The sequence below is a fragment of the Astatotilapia calliptera genome, chromosome 8 (assembly GCF_964374335.1).
Source record: "Astatotilapia calliptera chromosome 8, fAstCal68.1, whole genome shotgun sequence".
In the NCBI taxonomy this organism is placed as follows: domain Eukaryota; kingdom Metazoa; phylum Chordata; class Actinopteri; order Cichliformes; family Cichlidae; genus Astatotilapia; species Astatotilapia calliptera.
The window spans coordinates 22,076,227-22,097,414 of record NC_137429.1 but is presented as its reverse complement, the minus strand read 5'-3'; the positions used below and the strand labels follow the sequence as shown (position 1 = coordinate 22,097,414).

At 40.0% G+C, this 21,188-nt stretch overlaps 2 protein-coding genes across 2 annotated transcripts; both read right to left on the bottom strand.

Moving 5' to 3' along the window:
- Positions 1–1,862: 1,862 nt before the first annotated feature.
- On the bottom strand, positions 1,863–5,233 carry gdf2 (growth differentiation factor 2). Its single transcript, XM_026177642.2, has 2 exons — positions 4,872–5,233; positions 1,863–4,123 (listed from the first exon to the last, which is right to left on the bottom strand). The coding sequence occupies exons 1-2, from the start codon at positions 5,215–5,217 to the stop codon at positions 3,204–3,206; spliced, it is 1,266 nt and encodes a 421-aa protein (XP_026033427.2). The 5' UTR covers positions 5,218–5,233; the 3' UTR covers positions 1,863–3,203.
- Positions 5,234–8,053: 2,820 nt separating this feature from the next.
- gdf10b (growth differentiation factor 10b) lies at positions 8,054–12,294 on the bottom strand. Its single transcript, XM_026177153.2, has 3 exons — positions 11,818–12,294; positions 9,586–10,496; positions 8,054–9,372 (listed from the first exon to the last, which is right to left on the bottom strand). The coding sequence occupies exons 1-3, from the start codon at positions 12,071–12,073 to the stop codon at positions 9,181–9,183; spliced, it is 1,359 nt and encodes a 452-aa protein (XP_026032938.1). The 5' UTR covers positions 12,074–12,294; the 3' UTR covers positions 8,054–9,180.
- Between the last annotated feature and the right edge of the window lie 8,894 nt (positions 12,295–21,188).

The window sequence follows — 21,188 nt, the reverse complement described above, 5'->3', positions numbered from 1 at the left end:
CCCCAACTGAAACACTCCCACTCCTTTTTACCTCTTTCTTCCTTGCCTGTTACGAAAGCTGATGGTGGTGTATTTTGGTGCTGTTGGTAGCTTTAGTGGGTCATGTCTGGGTCATTTCACTGGTGACATGATTACACAGTTTACAGACAAAGCCTTCTTAAAACACATCCAGGATAAGAACTGGGTAACAAGTTCCTTAATTCAAAGTGTGTGTAACACCCACACTTTGAATTAAGGAACAAACAGTTGAGTGGAAAGTTTTTATGTCTATTGAATGCCTTATTTTCACAACAAGGACAAGTTTGGATATAATAGAAAATTGATAGCTGGTAACTTTCCATCGTTTACTCAGATTTAAACAGCAAGACATCATAAGACCAGCTCACAACTAATAGTGCCAGACATGAGCTTATTCCAAATACTAGACTTGCTAATCTTAACGTCTTAGCCTTTATTACGGCCTCATACCTTACATAACAAATTCCAGTCTCATCCAATTCCCAGGGTGCTTATCGAGAACTTCGAAACACTGAATACTTCCTGATGTTGTCACTTTGTGTCAAATAAAAGAACAGATTATATCATTTTCGCTGATAATAAAATACCTAAGGGTTAACAATGATTCAGAACTGATTCAGAAAGTAGACTGTAGAAATGAAGTGGCGTAAGAGTTAAGATGTTAGCTGTGATAGTCACGCAACAAAACGTATTAATGTCAGCAAGATTTAGAGCTGAGTTCCCAACACACATTCAGGAATGAACAAACACAAGAATCATCAGTGTCCATTTCATGTTGCCTTTCGTGGCTGTTCTAATCGCTGTTTTTAAATGATAATATTAAACAGTAGAAGCAGAGACTTAAAGGCTCTGTTGTCCCATGCTGTTGGTGATTGAAGGAACACACTGTTATGAAGCAAAAAACTAATGGAGCTTTTTCCTTGGTTCTCAGGAAACAGGAATTCTGACCCCGACACTGATGTTATTTTAAAACAAGATCAGTTTAGTGCTACAGGACATGGAAGTGTTTGCACAAACTTGTCCCCTCATTGATTTCAACATGGTGGGTCAAACTCAGATAAGACTATGTCACTGACATTTAATATTTACACAGCTGACAGTATAGATTACTGTATGATGAGTGTGTGTAAGGGGGATAACTAATTGTTTTTTCCACATAGTCATTAGTTTATACAGTCATTTTTCCACGATTACATTAAAATGTAGAACCTCACTTTCTCTTTCTCTTTGTTGTTTTCTATAATTTGTGGACTTTTGGAAAATAGCATTCATGGAGACGTTATACAGGCTTTTTTGTAACGCTATTACTCTGTGCAATAAAAAGTCAGCATTGCACAATGTGAATAACTGTGATATTTCTTATTTCATCACCTGCCTCTAATCATCTTATTAGTCTTCCACTGTATAGCAGCTGTTTCAGTACCTAATGAATAATTGTCTTTGTGGATCAGCCAGTCTCCCCAACTGTATCTTGTGTTTTGAGTCCAATTGATATCGGATTTTTAGGAGCAACGGTGATATTTAATGATTAAAAATCTGATATTTTGGCTGTTTTTTCCTTTCATATGCATGTAAAAGACAGATTTCCCTGATTTGTTATATGTATTTGTTTACAGTTGTTTTAGGAACATATTAATTAATTCATGCTCTGGACAGCTATGGTCAGGTCAGCTGGTTAATGTGCTTGTGGTTTTCCAGACTCACGGATGTTGCCAAAAGGGAAGTGGCAGAGTGCCCTCTAGTGGACAAACTGTGCCCTGTTGACACTCACAGCATTTCATTTATTGGCCATAAATATCAATAACAGGTGAGGAGGTGAGTAAGTCAAAAAGGAGACTTCTGGCTGAGAAGAGCCCAAGAATTTTTTATTAATTTCAGGGTTGGAATGCCTTAGAAACAAAATGATGACATCATGCTACATATAGGAGAGTAAAAATCTGCACACTGAGAGCAAATATTCTAATAATTATTATTTCTTTTAAATATACATTTTTCTGTAATTTCTTTCTCTCAGGGATCATAAGTACAGATACACACCTATCAATTTTTGACTTCTGCCCCTCTGTAGTAGCCCATGGTGGGCATGCTTATGCTGTCAATGAATGTAATGTTAATAATTTACAGACTAATACCAGATATATATCAATATAAATAATTTATACTTACAATATCAATATACAGATGTGTTATATCAGCAAATGAGCAGTGATTATATGTGAATTTATGTTTCACCAGCTTATTACAAACAATAATTATACCTATTTTACCTGTAATAGTAAACTCGTTTAACTTTGCTTTTTACATGCTTTTTATTATGTACTCCACACATACAGGGAAAACCTTTACTGTACACATAATGAGAATTAAATACAATAAATGCAAAATGTGTCCCTTTCCTTTGCTCTTCCACTATTCTGTTGGTCTGACAAACCGTCACGCATATCTTACAATGAACTCTCAAAAGCAGCAAGTCTGTCATGCTGTTAGCATTGGGGTATTAATTTAAGTGATTGCCAGTTTTTTTTTTCATCAATTATGCATAGTACCTTACTTCTGACAAAAAATAGGTGCATAGTTTAGAGCAATTCTTTATTCCTTAGTATTTATTTATTTAGAATATTTGCTAGAAAAGTTCTTATCTTGAAGTTTAGCTTCTTCCTAGCTTCACCTAAAATTGAACCTAGGGATGGGAGATATTTTTAGCACAATCAACATCTTGTATGACATCTCTTTTCACGCTGTAGAGAATTCTAGTCCACAATGATAGATTAGAAATACCCCTTCTAGTCTAGAAGAGCTAATCACAGCTTTTTTCACAGTAAAAATAAAATAATATGGAGAACTTAAAGCTAAATACAGGTGGTGCGCGTTTATTATGAACTTTCACGAGGGAGGGTGGCGTTTAACTCCCACATGAAGCCATAGTTTGCTACTGAACTTTTTTCTACATATAAGTCATGTGCATATATCAGTTGAATCAACAGATCAATAAAAAAAATCAGTAGAATTAATAGAAAAGACTTTAAAAAACAAAACAAAACAAAAAACTCTGGAATATTTTACAACCTTTTGGACCAATACAGGGCATGAAAGTTGCCATATGACCTGTTATCCTTGAACATTGAACTAAATGGAATAAAATTTAAATTTAGGATGATCATTACCTTTGCTAGGGTAAGGGCAAACTACCTGCAGCCACACTCTGCTACCTTCATCTCTTCATACAGATATCTTATAGTGATGCGCCCATTCTCCTGATACATGACTGTGATGGGGTCAAGTTGGATTGGGACGCAGCATGCCATGTTGGCCTTCTTGGGGTCCCTGATGTTCATCAGCGTCTGGATAAGGGCGTGTTTTGATGGAGATGACTCATCCGTCAGTGGATGATAACACTGGCCGCGACATTCAAAGGCATCATATTCCCGAGGCGCCACGATCCAGCTGTCCCAGCCAATGTCTTTAAAGTTGACCTTGAGCGAGGTCCGCCGGCAGTATTCCCTCGGTGCTCGTCTTTTTGTTCTCTGTGGGTGCTGAGAATCAGGGATCTCGTTTGGTAGCTGATATCCTCTGTTCCAGTCAGCCCCTGAATGTAGGATGGTTTCTTCTTCATGAAGGATCATCTCTCTTAGTTCCTTCTTCATCTCCCTCCTCCTGTTACTGAGGTCATTTGAGAAGACAATCAAAGCCGCAGAGGTATTATCGCCGACGGACACGCTCATGTTTAAACAGCTGGCCCCTGCCGCCCCGCTTCTAGAATCCCCACAATCTTTCATATCCACCGCTACGTCAAAAACAGTTGGTGCAGGGCCTGACTTGATCCAGCTCTGAATAGCCGTGGTCACATCAAACGTTGTCCATGTGCTCTGAGAGCCTGCCACCTCTTTGCCCACCAGCAGTTGGGCCGAGGATGTGAAATTGTTCGTATCGACTTCGTAGACTTTAACCATGATCTTGAAACTGTGGGAGGTGACTCTTGGCCTGAAGTTTGGGAAGAAGAAAAGCTGCAGCTCAGCAGTTGTGATCTTTTCATGGCTGGGGATGCTGATGTTGAACTGCAGCCTGTACTTTGACTTTGTCCCATTCGTCATAGAGAGAGTAAAATCTGTCAAAGAGAAAAAACACCCTGATCACTGATACATCTGAAACAGCAGCAGGGATTGTCATGGTCGGCCACGGACTGTGTACCTATTACAGTCAGAAGTGAAATCCGAGTCTTATTTCATTTTCTGCCGAAATAGTACCCTAACATTGACAATATTATGTTATTTGATAGATTCGATATCTGTCTGTCGAGACCAAAAACAGTTCACGACCACTAGAGATCCAAAGACCACACAGGCAGTAACCATAATACAGAAACTGATGTGTAGTTCTCATTGGCTAATCAATCAAAGGAAATCATCTGGGGATACTTTCGTTGGTACTTTACATCCTGCATCTTCACCAGAATATATAAAATCATGTAATAGCAAAGGAAAAGCCACTGATGAGGGCTTAGAAGTAAATATTTCTCTATTTCTAAGAAGTTTCAGCTCATATATGCTAGGAAATGTTAATATTACCCCAGCTGAACATTTCAAGAAACAACAAAAAAAATAGCAATGTGGGTTTATCAGCTAGTTGTAGCTCTGAAGAGGGAAACCTGTATTACCTGTGTTAGCTGCAAAGATCTAAACCAGATATAACACAAATGTGCATTTCTCAAGGTGGCTTTTCCAGATATGGTTCTTGATTTGGAATACTGGAATAAACAAGACTCATTTTCATGATCCATGAATGTCCCTCTGCCATCAGCTACATGTAACTCAGAGTGTACTTTTGCTGTGTCCAGTTAAATCCAATTCAGATACCTTGCACAGTGAAGCTTCGTATGACATCAGACTGAGGGGCTGCCGAGGTGTCCGAGGCATACTTGTTGTACAGTTCCATCATGAACTGAGGGGGGATGATCTTGCTGTGCTCCTGAGGAACATCTGACAAGTTGAGCTGTCTCAGAAAACCCTCCTTCATGGTTCCCAGGAGGTTCTCCATCCTCGAATCTGTCTCTTCCTCTTCCAGAAAGTCCTCTGAGAGCTGAGAGTAGAGTTCCTCCATGTTCCTTCTGATGTCATTGTTGATAGGTTTACAGTGGCAGGAACCAATGGTAGCCACCAGACTTAAACACACCTGGAACAGGGAGCTTCTGGAGAGCTGCATTTTGAATGTGACTAAACTGGTGAGAACTTCACCGTCTCCCCTGCTCGAAAACAGACTTTGCTGTGGCAAATTTTGAAAATGGCAATTCTCAGTACACATATCAGACTCCTGGTGTCCGCTCCCATGCTCCCAGAGTAAACAGGGGGACTTGTGTCAACTAAAATAGTAGCTTGGCCATGCTTATCACTGCAGCCGATGCCTTCTTTAAAGCTTTGTTATCATTAGAGGGGTGTCTGCTAATGAAGACACTGTAAACAGTTGACAGGGATAATGAAGGGGGTGCTGGAAATTGCGAGGTTACTGAAAAACAGACATTTATAAAATTACTTTCCCCAACTCGGATGTGGCTTCATAACGAAACCAGCCAAAAGAAAAAGAAAAGAAAGAAAAAGTGATAAAATGTCAGCTTGAAGGCGTAACAGCCTTGCTTGTTAAAATCTGTAGCTAGATTAGCATTGTAGCTCTCGTGGTTTCAGTGCTGTGGTCAAAATGTCAAGAAATTTCTAATTAGACAGCAGGATCCAACCAATCCTATCAGTGTGCATATTTCACATTTCACATCTCTGGCATCAGTTTTCTAGCCCATTGCTCCAACACTACTTGTTTTTGCAAATGCAAAAGTTCTTTACAATGACCTAATAATCCCATTATTTACAACCATTATACTCATGTTAAACTTTTGCTAGTCCCACAGAGTCCACTGAGGATACACATTTTGGTGATTAAGTTATGTACAGGCAACACAATGGAGAGCATAACATCCTATTCACAGGGGGATGATGAAATTAACATAATATACACGAAAAGCCAAAGAATTTGGATTGATGTTTCTTTTTAAACATATAGATATTAATAATCACTGTATGTGTGATTGTGTTTGTTTCATTCAGATTGTCCCAACATTAAGGAGGTGATAGAGTATGTAGACATATATGCTACAATCATATTTATACTGATAAAATATTAATAATATAATCTGTGTTTGATTTCAAAATGTATTTATGTTGAGTTTCTTGTCTCAATGGAAACTCTTCCATAAAATGAAAGAAACTAACAATGAGATGTGACCCTATGTGAAGTTTTGGAGCAATTTAATAGCAGTAATGCATTACTGTAAAAGTACAGATAATACAAAAATAAAATAAGAGATTGCATATCAGGCAAGTTCTATATGTTGTGGACTAATCTTAAAAAAGTGTGTGACTGTATCTCTTGTTGTGCACTTCTTCTGTGCGAAGAAGAACCAGACGCAAAGCAGCATATGGAAGAATGTTGACGAACTGGTTGAGCCCAAACCACAAGCCAGTGAGTCTGGGGACGTTGGCTTACATCCGACCTACAGTGGAATTTCTTTCTTCTTCTTCTTCTTCTCAATTATTCAGTCTCTTATTACTTGGTTCACACTGGGTTTCATAAAATGGTTTCGCTGTGGCCCTTTCATGGTCTAAAGAGGTCTGCTCTATGGAGTCCATCAGTGATGAAAGACGAGGAGCAAATGTACTGGCATGGGTACAGCAAACAGTGTAGGCATGCAGAAGGAAAACAAACACGATGAGAAAACTTTAATATGATCTAAACCTGATCAGTTGGATGAACTTGTGAAAAGAAAAGAGAAATAATAAAAATGTTTTAGGGTAGTGAGGACTTGATCATGTGTCATACCAGCAATATGTTTTGGCCCAAGCTTTGTTTTCAAGGCATTTGTCAGTATGCTGCATGTTTGTTCCAGATTCTTTTCTCATCAGGTAGCAAATCAGTCTCCAACCTGAATAAAAACATTTTTAGGCAATAAAAACAGTTAGATTAAAGACCTTAATAGTCTCCATGAGGTCTACGTTTGTTTCTGTTATGTGGTGATATTCTCTGTAGCTTCATACAAGCGACTCCTGCCCTGTGACAGCTACTCTGAATCTTCAAAACATACATTACATTAACAATTTGAAGTTTAAGTCGTCACTGGTGATGAGCCTAATCGTAACACTATGCTATCAAAAAGTGCTTTTTAAAAAAAATTATTCTCCCAATTATTGGCAATTAGGGGATAAAATAAAATAAAATGTATTTTTAAATACTTTTTTCTTGTCTCCAGACAGCAGGGTTGGGATTTGGAGCTGGGATTGTGGTTATCATCAATAGTGACTCACATATCACATCGATTTATATAAAGTACCAAACAAAAACAAAACTTTTTTTAATCAAATGTATTTACAGGTCATGTAGACTAGCATTCATAACTAAAAAGCACTAACCTGCCACTATTTAAAAAAACGCAAAAACCTGTAACCTGCCAGAGGGTCTGCAGATGGACATTAGCCAAGGCTATAATCTGGCATATTTACATTTGTTAAAATGTTCATTAATATGTATTGTCCCTCTTTCTAAATAAATTAAATAAAATCAGTAAACCTACAGATCAGACCTAATGTCCCAATTTGCTGAATAAAACATCAGCAAAGTTGGAAATTAAAGGAAAAGTTCACAAAAGTGTCTGAGGTCAGCACAAATACCCTTTGGCACTGGTTCTTTAAGTGTCTGGAAATCTACTGGAGACATGGAAACCATGACCTCAAAATATATTTCCTCATTTGATGATGTTAGTAGTGTTGAGAGCATATTCATCCAAAGTCTGTAGTAGGTTTTAAACTGGACTGACATCTGCTGATTATTAAGGTATATGATTCAAGCATTATCATCCTCAGGAAATAAGTATTTATAAAATGAAGGTGAACAATTTTGCACTTCCTCTAAAGTGGAATTTAAATGTTTTCCCTCCATCTTTATATATGAAATTTAATGTTACATGACAAGAGGTACAGTGTGTATAAAGTACTGCATGTTATGGTTAGGTATACATACTTTAATACATAAAAACCTACGTTAACAAGTGTTTTTGACAGTATGTACAATTCAGTTTATTTTTACACCAAGCATACACCAAGTCTGTGGTCTATTAAAGCACACATCAGCACATCCCATTAATATTTGATTACAGTTTAGCAATATCTCCTTTAGTTACTGTGGAAATCTACTTTCATTACTGTACACATTAAAAACTGTACATGTCTTTATGGATAAATAATGTTTTAGTGTTTAAAGGAAGTGGTGAATAAACACAGGAAGTACAGAAAGTCATCCAAGTTTGACATCCTTTCAACTGAACAAAATGCACAGCAGGTGGCAGCAGTGCATTGGTTATGTGTGATTGGTGAACGGGCTTAACCCTGCTTTCAATGCATTAACAGTCACCATATGGCAAAATACACTCATTATATACAAGATATAAACAAATAGTTGCTGAGATATAGTTTGAAGAAGATATGACCTCTCATGCATGATAAAGGGCTAAACTCACTAAGTACCACTTAATGTTCGTGTGTAATGATTTCCATGACAAATGCTGAGTAACAGAGAATATGAATATGCTGCCATGTAGCATCTGTGTCCAAAGTTCTTCTTATCAGTTTGACCACAGTTCAGAACATTTGATTAGCCTTTTTTGAGCTTTTGTGATGGTAAAACAACATCCTTCTAAAAACTGAAAACAGAACTGAAACAGAGAAAAAACTTGATAAACTGCTCCAAATAAATAAATAAAAAAGCTTTTTAAGGATCAGTGGGAACTTGATCTACTTGCAGGAACTTGTAGATTAAAAGTAATACAAACACGTGTTTCTTTAAGGGCACCCAAGCATTTTCAGAAAATAAACTTGGATGAAAGGCATCTATGAACACTGTTAGACAAGCAGAAAAATACTTAAGGCAATGTCCAATCCTGGCAGACACGAAACAAGGCCATGATCTCGGAAGAAAATTCTGTATGTATCAGTTATTCTCACTGTTTCTCTCTACAACTGTTCTTCCATCTGACACGAGCTTCCTGTTAGGCGCTGAAGCTACACTTTCTTTGTATTCATTGTCTCCTATCTTCATTGATCACAGTTTCCAGCGGCTCATGCAGTGGCCCTACCGGCAGGCGCATGTATCCACAGACATGTTTGGGTAAACCTTTAGCACCATGTTCCTGCTTGGATCCAGGTAAAGGACGCTGAGGGGGCTCATTTTGTCTGGAACACAACATGGCTCAGGCACACCAGGGACAATTCCCACAGCTCTGACAATGCTCTGGATAGTGGCGTGATTGGAAGGACGTGCCACCTGAGGAAGTAAGGAGTTGTAAAGGACTGATTATTAGTAAAATAACAAGAGAACTTTCCTAACCCTTAAAATAAAGTTAAAGTCATGTTTTTATAATAGTTTTAATAGTTTTTCTACTTGTGGATTTGGTAAAATAATGAAGTATTCTACTGACTGAATTAAAAAAAATCAGCTAATGGTTGGAGTGACAATAAGAAGGTTTTCATGTCTTACTTTAGGTATGGGGAATCCACAGGTCCCGGCGCAGTAGTAGGCATCAAAAGCCTTTGGTGCCAACACCCACTCGCTCCAGCCGATGTCTGCAAAGTCTACCCTGAGGTAGCGCCTGGAGCAAACCCTGGGCTCACTCCACTGTCTCCTCCTGGCCTTCTTCATCGTCCTCTCATCAAAGCTCAGCACTTGTGGCTTGCTCAGGCCCTCGCTGCTTACCAGGCCATGCTTTCTTCCCGTTTTGACCACAGTTTTTGCTTTTGCTGGGAAATATGTGCTCTGCCACAGTTCGTGGTTCTTCAGGTTATTGAAGTGCGCCTCCGGTATGTCGTTGGTTTGGATCTGTAGATGAAGCTCCCTCCGAATCCTCGAGGCTGACGTTGAGGCGGATGAGTCATCCCCTGCTGGAAAAGGCCCATACCTCTGTAGTGACATGGCCACGCTGTTTGGTTCATCTATAGCTCGATCGTCGGCATACACCAAGATATACGGCAGGTTGGCTGGTGAGAGGCGTTCTTGGCCATGAGGGCTCCTCTGCTGTACCCGAGCCCCCCCAAATCCCATATCAAACTCCACCATGACCACAAGCTCTTTGACATCTCTGGCATGTTTCAGCACTGCAGTTACGTCCTGCGTTTGCCAAGAGCTTTTCTTGAAAGGAGACAGAGTTACGTTTCCCAGAGGCGTCAGAAAAGCCGAGTTTAGGGACGACCCATAGAAGAGGAGCCGCGAATGAGCAGGATCGGGATGCTGGATGCCTCCAGACGGGTGGCGAGGCGTTCGGAAACGCCACGCCGGTCTCTGGTGGTGGCGGGGCCTCTTGTAGAGGAAGTGAAAAGAGGCGGAGAGGATGAGCTCGGCGTTTTGGATTGAGGACAGGTTGAACTGGAACATGTCTCTGCCCTGTGAGACTCCTGGGGAATATGAAAAGGAATCAGGAGACAAATGAAAAGCTTGGCAAGAAAAAGTTCTTCAGGTTACAAAATGTCTGAGAGAAAAACATTTTCATCCCGCGCACAGTGCTTTTTATGATCCGAATACAGGAAATACACACATAAACAGTGATGTGATGAGCTCAGCTATACAGATCTTTTGCTGAACAGATGCTACAGCCCTGAGGGAGCACCTCTCTCTGAAATGAACAATAAAGACGAGTGAAGTGATCGCACTGCTGCCTTGACCCTTTCCCCTTCTCTTCTTTGCAACTCCTTTATCATGTCACGCTGGCACGTTTGATTCAACTCAGTAACAATGTCAATATATCACTCGCAAAATGTTGCTCAACACATCTGATGGACATAAGCAGCAGCACCAGCAGCATGGAAAACATTAAGCACGGCACGGTTAAATGCCTGCCTCGTGCATGACCAAAAAACCTCACCCTCGAAAGCTACACTATTGAAGTTCAAATCTTGTCTCCTGCACTTCCACCGCAGCCTGAAAGACAAACATTGGGTCGGACCAGCAGGTCTATCATTGACATATGGAAATGCTTATAGCAGAAAGAGCTCCTCTGAGGCTTTATGCGGTGTCTGAGTGTGATAATGGGCTCTTGTCTGACACCTAGGCTGTTACAGCTACTGGGGAAACAACAGTGTTTGAGACATAAAGTTTTCTCAGTTCAGTAAATCACAGCATAGACAGAGGTGAAGACGTTTGGCACAAAGGGAATCGAGGTCTGCTGGGCGATTGACAAAACACCTGTGCTGAGGATGCTAAGGATAAAGAAATGAAAAGTTAAAATTTGAAAGATTAAAAGTAATTCAGATCTTTTAGTCTCTTATCTTATCTACTAAAGTTTAATTTGGACATTTTTTTCCTCCTGTATTTTTTTTAAGTTAATATTTGGTGAAACAAAAATGAAATTAACCGTACAGTGAGAGAACTGCACTTTTATAAAGATAAATACATACATGTTGGTATCCAGATCCACACATTATTAGTTTTGTTGCTTCTGTAATTTCCCCCCTTTTTGCAAATCGACCAATTGCATTAATACGCTGACTTAGTGTTCGACTACAGTAATTATGATATCAGCAACAACAAACCTGCTTCAATTTGTGCTAAAACATTTTAACATGTTTACCAAATAATTAACGTCATCCAATAAAAATGTATAACTGAATATTTACTTTGTAGTTTTACACATGAAAATCTTGTTAAACAAAACCACGCGCGGCTCTGCTCTGACATATTTATCGGTGAATTTAAACAAATATAGGTGTTGTCACTCACTCGGAAGAGCTTTAAAACTTCTCACGGTGTTTCCTTCCTTCTGGCTCTGCGGCTCTTTACTGTATTTCTCGTACACTTTGAACATGTTGATGGTGACCATGTCCCGGTTCGCGCTTTCTTGCGCAAAGACGCGCTGCTCTGCAGAGACTTCGGCACCTTGACGCACGGCTCTTTCCAGACCTTCAGATTGAAAGTAACTCCAGCTGGACTCCAGGACCGCCAGTAAACACAGGGTGTAAAAAATCCGGTTCTCCATCGTAGCTGATGTGGAAGCAGATTCTATTAAAATTATCTTCAATCAATAAAAATTTTTATTTGTCTATTTTTAATAATTAATTAATTTTTAGTTGTTTTTTTTTTTTTTGTAAAAATTTCTTTCTGGTCCTGCCAGTTTGCTGCCCACCCAGACTTCAAATCAATGCCCAGGTTATCCGTGTCAGATCCGAACTCCACGGTTCATGGTCTACAGCTGTTTCTACAATGGGAGGAAATCCGCGCAGACGCTGCTGCTGCAGGATGACAGATGGTGACGCCTCAGAGCGCGCAGCCAACGAGAGCCATGCAGCCCATTATGTGAAGTGCTCATGAGCACTGACAGGCTTCACAATCCAAAACTTCTTAAGACAGTGACCTCTGACAGAAAATGCATCAACACTAAGGACTACATGCTGAACACCATTCTGCGCTATCACTGAGAGTTTTATGAGGGCGTTTAAAAAATAATTATGATGGAGTATAATAATAATTTTGTTTTATCATGCTGCACTGGAAGACTACTTTGAAAATCCAACTAAAACTCATCCATCCATCAATTTTCTTTACCACTTAACCAAATCAGGAACCTATCCCACCTGTGACAGGGCAAAAGGTGATGCACACCCTGGACGAATTACCAGTATACTGCAGGTCTACACCTTTTGTGGTGTCACCATTAGGACTGGTTAAGCCTTTAAAATGTAAATAAAACATATACATGTTGTTACTGTGACATCAGACAGATTTCTCAAGTTCTGATGCTTTAACTTGAAAAAAACAACTGACATCATCAGCCTCAATCTGACTGACAAACCGAAGAAAGCAAAATACCCCCATCAAACAATAGTTTACAAAAATGATCATCATGCTGTATTAAGTGGGACTTAGAACTAGTGATCAAAACTATAAACTCATCAGGAAAATGTTTACTGTGGTCATAAATAAACCGAGAAGCAGGGATGTTTTGTCAGAGATTTAAATAAACCTGGACTTTTTCTGCAATTAGAGGTCTGGTGGTCATTAGCGAGAATGCAGCTTTAAGGCACTTCCTTCAGCTGTATTGCGCAGACCGTGAATACATGTCCATGTTTTCATCTGCACTCTACAGTCAAGCCAAACGCACACTGATCCTGGCTTACAAGTCATCCCAACATATTCATATATCGTCCATGTCACTCTTTAAACATTGCCCATTATTACAATTCAATAATGACCATGTAATTAACTTCTGTACTCTAACTATCTGCAAGCCATCACCCATTTTGCAAGCAGTTTATACTCAAACAAAGGAGAGGCAATAAAAGATGCTGCAACAACACCTTCTTCATTTCTCCTTCCCTTTGAAGTTTGCCTGAAGGAATTTCTTGGATGACTCCACCATTACAGCACAGAAAAGGTAAAAAGTCTTGAAAAGGGTCAAAACCCCAAGACCTCTTGGGATTTTTGCTTGCTTCAAACAACAACTGCTTGAGGCAGATGATCACCCCTCAAGACTGTGGATCTGCTGCAGATTTCTATCTGTCGAAAGGGAGAAGGTGCCAAGTGCTTTCACAAAGAGAGGTATTGGAGTTTTCCTGTTTAATACTGTAGGGACTCGACCTTACTATATAAAGTGCCCTAGAAGACTTGTGTTGGAGCTATCCTAGCAAAACTGCATTTTAAAACAACACTTGCACTGTTGCTAATATACTGCAGGTTGCTTGTTCAACCATGAAAAACACATATTTGAAACAACAATCTTGTAACACAGAATTAGATATTACTACTGTCTTAGTGTTTACCCACATAGCAAACAGGTCTGGCCCAGATCTGGTTTCAAGCTGGATCTGCTGGCTGACTTCTGGCATGATAAGACGTATGTCATCCAGATATGGGTCAGGCCTGGCATAAATGGCACTGTCTATGCAATGGCATGCCATATCTGGCCCGATTGTGGTTTGGTGTATGTGGCCCAGGCCCATAGAAAACAGGTCTTCCCTGCTGGCACTTTCTGACGGACTGGTGTCATGGCAGGGTGTATGTCAACCAGATGTGGGCCAGGTCTGGCAATGATGGCGCTATTTATGTTCCTATTTTTCTATTTTAGTTAGAAGACCCAAATGCCATTTGCAATACTATACTGCTGTGGTAGCCAACGTTTCAAATGCAGGTTTGACAGGTTTGTGAGTGTACACTTCCAAAACCTAGTAACGGTTTGCTCATCTTTGCCAGTGGGTGGCTGTAGCTCAGGAGGTAGAGCAGGTCACCTATTGATCAGAAGGTTAGTGGTTCGATCCCTGGATCCTCCAGTCACATTTGTCAAGAGTGTGTATGTAGTTAGGAAGCACTCAGTTAAGAGAAAGTTTTTGGTTGGGAGAATGTGGCATGTTGTATAGAGCACTTTGAGTAATCCGGGAGAGTAGAAAAGTGCTATATAAGAATTAGTCCATTCACTGTCTGAACAGAGTTTTGTCATGTAACTTTTGCACTGTTTTGCATGTTTTGGCACATGTTGTTATTGCATGGCTTGATTAAGGTACACATTAGGCTGACATCTGGGGCCAGCACAGGGCCAGCAGTGTGTCTACAACTGGGCCGTGGCTGCACACCACTTACACATGGCCCACATACTGCAAAGAATGACGGCCCTTCTGTGGCCCAGATCAGGTTTGCCAGAGGTAATCCACACATGGGCCAGCACAGGACCACTAGCGTGTCTGCAACTGGCCTTGTGTCTGGCCCATGTGTGGGCCACCTCTGGCAAACCAGGTCTGGGCCACCAAAGGGCCTTCATTCTTTGCGGTATGTGGCCATGTGTAAGCACATTGTGTGGGCCAGATCCAGGCCATACCAATTTTGCTATGTGGGTATATGTTCGCTTCAGCTGCAGTCAGTTAGCCCTGGGTGATCAGAAAAATGTTATTTTTATACCTCTGGAAGCTTTATTACTAAAGCTAGATCTTCCAAGCTTAGAAAAGCTGAACCATGATGAGTGTTCAGACAGGAGCTTCACTGACTGATGGCCGAGTCTCAAGGTGAAACACGTGTCATTTTGTTGCCTGACAGTTTCTTTTAGGCAGCGAGTAGCAGAAAAAAAGGAGAGCTGCTTTGTGTGTTTCTGCTGTAGCACAATGGTTTCCCTGTAAGAGACGTGCTCTCACCACCACGGGTCAGACATCCATTAAAATACCTCCTGCTGGTCCTTGAGAGGGATCACAAGGCACTCTTTGACACCACTGTGTCCTACATCAGAGATAAAGGACTCTGCTGGGACTGGGATCCCCTTCAGTAAAACAGTGGCGTGTTAAAAGGTCGTGCTGCTTCAAGGAAAGAGCCAGATAGTATCAGCCTCCTCCCAGAGAGTAATCAAAAGATGTTATCACTCAGCGTGGGGCAGTCTAATTGGTTATAATAGGGTTTGGAAAAGTAACATTGCTCTTGTGAGTCTTCTTTTTGTGGTGTTGTGGTTTTTGTGCCCCATTTCAAAGTAGGCATATGTGACTGTGAAAACGATCAGCACAGTTGTGTTTGTCCTCATCAGAAAAAAAAGGTAAAAACATTAATAATTTGACCAAACACTTATCAAAACCCTTAAGGTGAAATTTTTTTTTTTTGCCTTGGCTGGATTACTATCTGCCCCCTCTGGGATTTGTAGCCCTGGTATTATCTGGAAGTTGTTACAGTGCCACAAAACTGATGAAGAAGCAGATCAGTTAAGATGAATGGGGGCACAAAGTGCATGCTGCTGATATTCGAGACCACCATTCACATTTAATCTGTTAGAAAGAAACAGCGGACCTGTGGTTTCTTTGAAAAATGACTACAGTCGTTTCCGACTTTTGGCCTCATAGTCTTGGTCGTTCAAGGGCTGTTTTCCATCAGGTGGTTTTTGGGTGGCCCCAACCTTTACGTGTTTTCTCACCGTGAGGTTGCCTGTTGAACTTCTTACAAGGCCATCTAAAGGTTTGCCTGAGGTTTGCTTTTTGGGGGATGTGATTGGTGGGAATAAATCCCTTTTTGCTAAAACTTGTCAGATGCTCCTGGCTGCTGCTTTTAACTTAGATTAATGAATAATATAAAATATAACCCATTTCCAAAAATGGAAAAGAGTTGGTTGGTTTTTGTTTTTTTAAGTTAATGGAACTTCATAATAACACTTTATTCTACAGCGGAAACTTTCCCTATTCTGATAACAATATATCTAGAAAATTCTTGCTTTAGGATAATGGTGTTTATTTATTTCATGCGTCATGATCATTGGCTCAGGGATCTGGTCGATAGTCATTTATCGTCCAATATTTTTTCACAAACTCCAGCAGTGTCATCAGTTTTCTTTCACCTGGCCAAAGAACCGACGAGTTTGCACCATGGACAGGCACCATCATTCACCTGCCCAAAATTCACTACTCCAGTCACTTGTCACTACCCCTCCTTCAGTGCTGATCAGATTTCAGTGAAACTTGCACACAATGATAACCTAATAATGGGTTTTCATATAAACCCTGCTCAGGGTCAGTGTCAGATGATTTCTTTTTGGTATAAATAATGTCTTAAACTCGGTTAAGGCTGCCCAAAAACAGGGCTGTGATATGATTTACATAAGATTGTCAATGTTGATACATTTTTCCTACACAAATGATAAAGAAAAAACTTCATAAAATACAAAATCATATAATACTTGAAATATCAATTGCCACATACTACAGAACATGCCTACAGCCTACAGAACAATTGATGACTATACACTAGAGAAGCACTAGGGGAAAAGTCTACAACCAGATGCAAGTGGTTTCTCGGGGTTTCTAGCAATTGCTGTAAAATTGATCGATAAAGCCCTGATCCCAGGCCAAGAGATCAGCAATTGACACTTTGATAACCGGTTGCTTGGGAAAAGTGTTCTGCATCTGCCAGGTTGTAAAGAGGTGTACAATGCTGCACCAGTAAACCTCCTTGCAATAGAGCAGATTTTATACAAGCACCAGTCCTTTTAGTTTATATGTGGAAACTCTTGTTTACCTTCAAAGTAAAAATTGTGCCTCACTGCTGGAACCAACACTTTTTAAAAGGCATAACTTTTACTTTGACGCAAATCTTCTCTGTTTCCTGTTTGCGTTGCACTTTTATCAAGTTTTACTACAGCTTGGAGATTAAAAGGCAACTGTTTGCAGAGTAGTTTGCATCTTCCATGCAAAATACGTGACTCTGGCAATTTAGTAGTGACCACATCAATCACTAGAAGCATTATCTTTGTGACCAATAGTGACAGCCATATGACATATTTTCCTTCCTTTCCTTTTATGGCCATGGTTTCTACGGGCAATGTACCCTGTGCATGACAAAAAAGCCTTCTTTCTTTCTGTACTACACATTTTATGTATTGTGAGCTGGATGAGCTACTACATAACTGATATTCTATTTAACTTTAAGCTTTTGTCAACTCATGGTCCTTTCAGGTACAATAATACAAAGAGAGAAAACTCCACACTGTCATAGAAGCTCAGTAAATTGTGTTTAATACTCACCTGTGTTATTACAGAATCTTTCTCTATCTGCTGTCTTTCACGTCATGATTTGTGCCTTCTTACACTGAATACAAGGTGCTCATTGTGCTCCTCTTTTTATTTCTGGTGAACGCTGAACACAGAAAGTGAGTCATTTCTTCTGAGGAGAATTTACAGTTGATGTTTTGACAGTTTTTGACTATGAAACTTTAAGCTCTATATTGATGCCTGTGCACTGAGCCAGGACTGCTTCAGCACAGTCATTAGCCACATGTTTAAAGGTAATTTAAACCCCCGCCAGTATTTGAGACACCTCCAGCAAAGTCTGTAAGAACCCTCATTCAACACTTTACTGCCATAGGAGAATTAAGAAAATCTTAGAGAAGACATACCTCGTCATTTTCTGTATTTCAAACTGTTCTATCCAATGAGCATAAATTCTCAGTGATTATAAAGTCGCCTCGTTATTGTGGATTTGCTGCCAGACGTCAAAGGCCCAGTGTCCCACACACGCCATCCATATTAGCAGTAAGGCCGCTAATAATTAGGTGTTGAAGCAGAAATATTAAATGGGTTGACACTCTATATTCCACAAGGACTTATTTGTACTTGATATATGAATAAAGCAGTGGAATAAATGTCCAAAATGTAATTTCCATTCTTTGTAGTTGTGGTTTTGGCTAAACAGAGGAATAGCTTGAGTTTTTTAGGAAAAAGGCTAATTGGCTTTCTCACTAACAGTTATTTTAGAACACAGATCCTAGTTTAACATCGATAGAGTGGTTCCTTGAACATGCTTGTGTTTTTCAGGAACATGAATGAAAACCTTTTTGCAACAAAAGTGCGTGAAAGGGAACTAACATGCATGGTGAAGGTAGCTAGTTCAGAGTCATAGGGGCTAAAGCCTATCACAGGGTGAGCAGTAGGGTTCACTCTGGAGAGTTCTTCAGTCTGTAAGGATAGCTTCCGTTTAAATAAAAAAATCATGTTGTGCTAAACTGAAACATGTTGAACATCTATGCACTCAATATCAAGCCTAAAGCCTAGATTAGCCTAAAGCCTAGACTGGCCTAGCTAAGCATAAAGGTTATGTGTGAGGTAACAGCTCATCTTGTCAAACCTGACAAACTGTGCCTGTCAGCCTATATGAAGTCCAATAAGTATGAATTTATATGTCTTTTAATTTATTTGTGTAAAAACAGAGATGCAGAAATGTCCAACTTCATTTGTTAAGGGTACCCAAGACATGTCACTCAACATGTCTGACAAAAATCCAGTTCTACATGTGCAGGTGGTTCAGCTAAACTTTTATACACTATAGTATAGCATATTCTGTTTCTTTTTTACAAGCATGTGGGTTATTTTTCTTTCTGTCCTGACCATTTACCTTCTTAATCCATAAATGTGGATTGCACTAACTTAGTATACCCTTCTACATATACCCTGTAGTATAAATGTAATCATGTTCAAAGTCTGCATTTTATCCATGCGTTAAATAGCCTTAGAATAGTGCTAGGCTAGCTTGTCCTCTTTTCAATCTTCTTGCTAAATTATGCTAACAGCTTTAGCTTGCAGACAGAGAGCAGTATCAGTCCTTTTATCTAGCACTCTGAAAGACCTCGAATAATCGCCACCTTAATGTTTTGCATGTACCTGTGCATTGTAAGGGCCTTTGGAGGTTTTTCAGCAATATTGTAAGTAATAATTGTACAGCAATATAACTACCAGATGAATAAGCAAGCCAAAATTCACATCCTCTATTGCACACCGAGACTCATTTAACATTTTTCATTTGTATGACATCATCGATGAATCACCTCTCCGCCACCTCCTCCTCTTTCTTCTGTGCAGGGTGAAATTGAAGTGTAGCTCGCACAAATATGCTCTCATTCACAGAATATTTGCCTGGGGTGCTCATCAGGACATGGGGAGGAGGACAGACGAGCCCACCATGTTTTTTTTGGCGTGAGACCCCATCCTTCATCCTCCCCCTTTTCCTCCCCTTGACTTGTTTTCATACTGCTGGCTGGTGCTGAATGACCATTCATGCTCACCGATGCTGGATGTGGCTGTTTGTGTTCGAGTGTGTGAGCGCCCGAGGGGCATGGCATCCCTTCATCTCATGTCTGCCAAGCCACACACAAACACACGCATTCACACACACAAACAGCATAACCCAATCCAGTCTGGGCTCTGTGTCATACCTCCCTCATAGCCAGCCAGAGTCATGCCACTTCAGCTCACATCAGCATCACTCAGACAAGAATGACAGGTCCACACACACACACACACACACACACACACACACACACACACACACACACACACACACACACACACACACACACACACACACAGAAACCTCTTGCTCTCTGGGAGATATCCGGTTGTCTCATGCACAGTGGTGCAAGTAGGTGCAGCAGTGCCAGCTGGAGTCAGAGGGGAAATTTGACCATGACAAATTTACGACTGCAGATCGTGGTACTTTGCCAAACTTTATGGTAAAAAAATAAAATAACTGCGGACATGTGAAGAGGTTTAAATGTCATTTGCGCATTCCTGCACCACCTTGTATCTTGACAGAAAACCAAATCCACAAAACCTGCGTGCGAGTCTGATGTTCACTGTGCATCCACAACATTCAGTTTAACTGTGTTTCTTTGACTGCTGTATTTTACAGTGTAGTCAGAGAGAACATAAAGGAAATCTTAGAGTAGGCGCAGTTGGAGGGGAAACAAATGGGATGGGGCAAAGTTACATGATCTTCACAAGTTCAAAGGCTTTCAGTTTAACCAAAAGATCTCCCTTTTGAATGTCAAGAGAAAACAGAAAACATCAAGCGACGGTGTTTATGCCATGTTCTCTACTCAGGGATAAACTATAAGCTGAATAAAACCCAGAAGAACAGGGCACTGTTTTCCAGTTTAAGGTCTAATAATCAAAAGGCGATACGGTGAAAAATTTAATTATATTCAGTTTTATTTATATAGCACCAAATCACAGCAGCACTTACCTAAAGGCACTTTATATGGTAATGTAAGGACCCTGAAATAATAGAGAAAAAATCCCAATGATCAGACAACCCCCCTGTGAGCAAGCACTTGGCAACATTAGGAAAGAAAAACTCCCTTTTAACAGGAAAAAACCTTCAGCAGAACCAGGCTCGAGGAGGGGCGGCCATCTGCAGTGAGAGTGAGGGGAGGAAGCCAGGACAAAAGCCACACTGTGGAAGAGAACAAAGAGTTATGTATAGCTCCAAACTGATCGATCGATCTATCTATCTATCTATCTATCTATCTATCTATCTATCTATCTATCTATCTATCTATCTATCTATCTATCTATCTATCTATCTATCTATCTATCTATCTATCTATCTATCTATCTATCTATCTATCTATCTATCTATCTATCTATCTATCTATCTATCTGAAATTGAGTTATGCTGAATTAGTGATGCGGGTGCTATGCATAACAAATGTGTGTCATTACATATTTTCTTTTTTAGCTCAGCTGTATTAAAAATACTATAAGACGTCACTAGTGAACCAAAATTGCCATCCAGTTTAATTTGAGTTGCTAAACCAAAATAGCTACCTAGTGCAAGTGGCCTAGTTTTGCCAGTTTACAGTTTTT

Excerpts from the sequence above, each read along its gene's own strand:
- gdf2 (XM_026177642.2), bottom strand. The coding sequence starts at position 5,217 with ATGCAGCTCTCCAGAAGCTCCCTGTTCCAGGTGTGTTTAAGTCTGGTG. Across the intron at positions 4,124-4,871 it reads ACGAAGCTTCACTGTGCAAG|ATTTTACTCTCTCTATGACG; the intron begins GTATCTGAATTG and ends TCTCTTTGACAG.
- gdf10b (XM_026177153.2), bottom strand. The coding sequence starts at position 12,073 with ATGGAGAACCGGATTTTTTACACCCTGTGTTTACTGGCGGTCCTGGAG. Across the intron at positions 10,497-11,817 it reads AAGTTTTAAAGCTCTTCCGA|GAGTCTCACAGGGCAGAGAC; the intron begins GTGAGTGACAAC and ends CATATTCCCCAG. Across the intron at positions 9,373-9,585 it reads GTGGATTCCCCATACCTAAA|GTGGCACGTCCTTCCAATCA; the intron begins GTAAGACATGAA and ends TTACTTCCTCAG.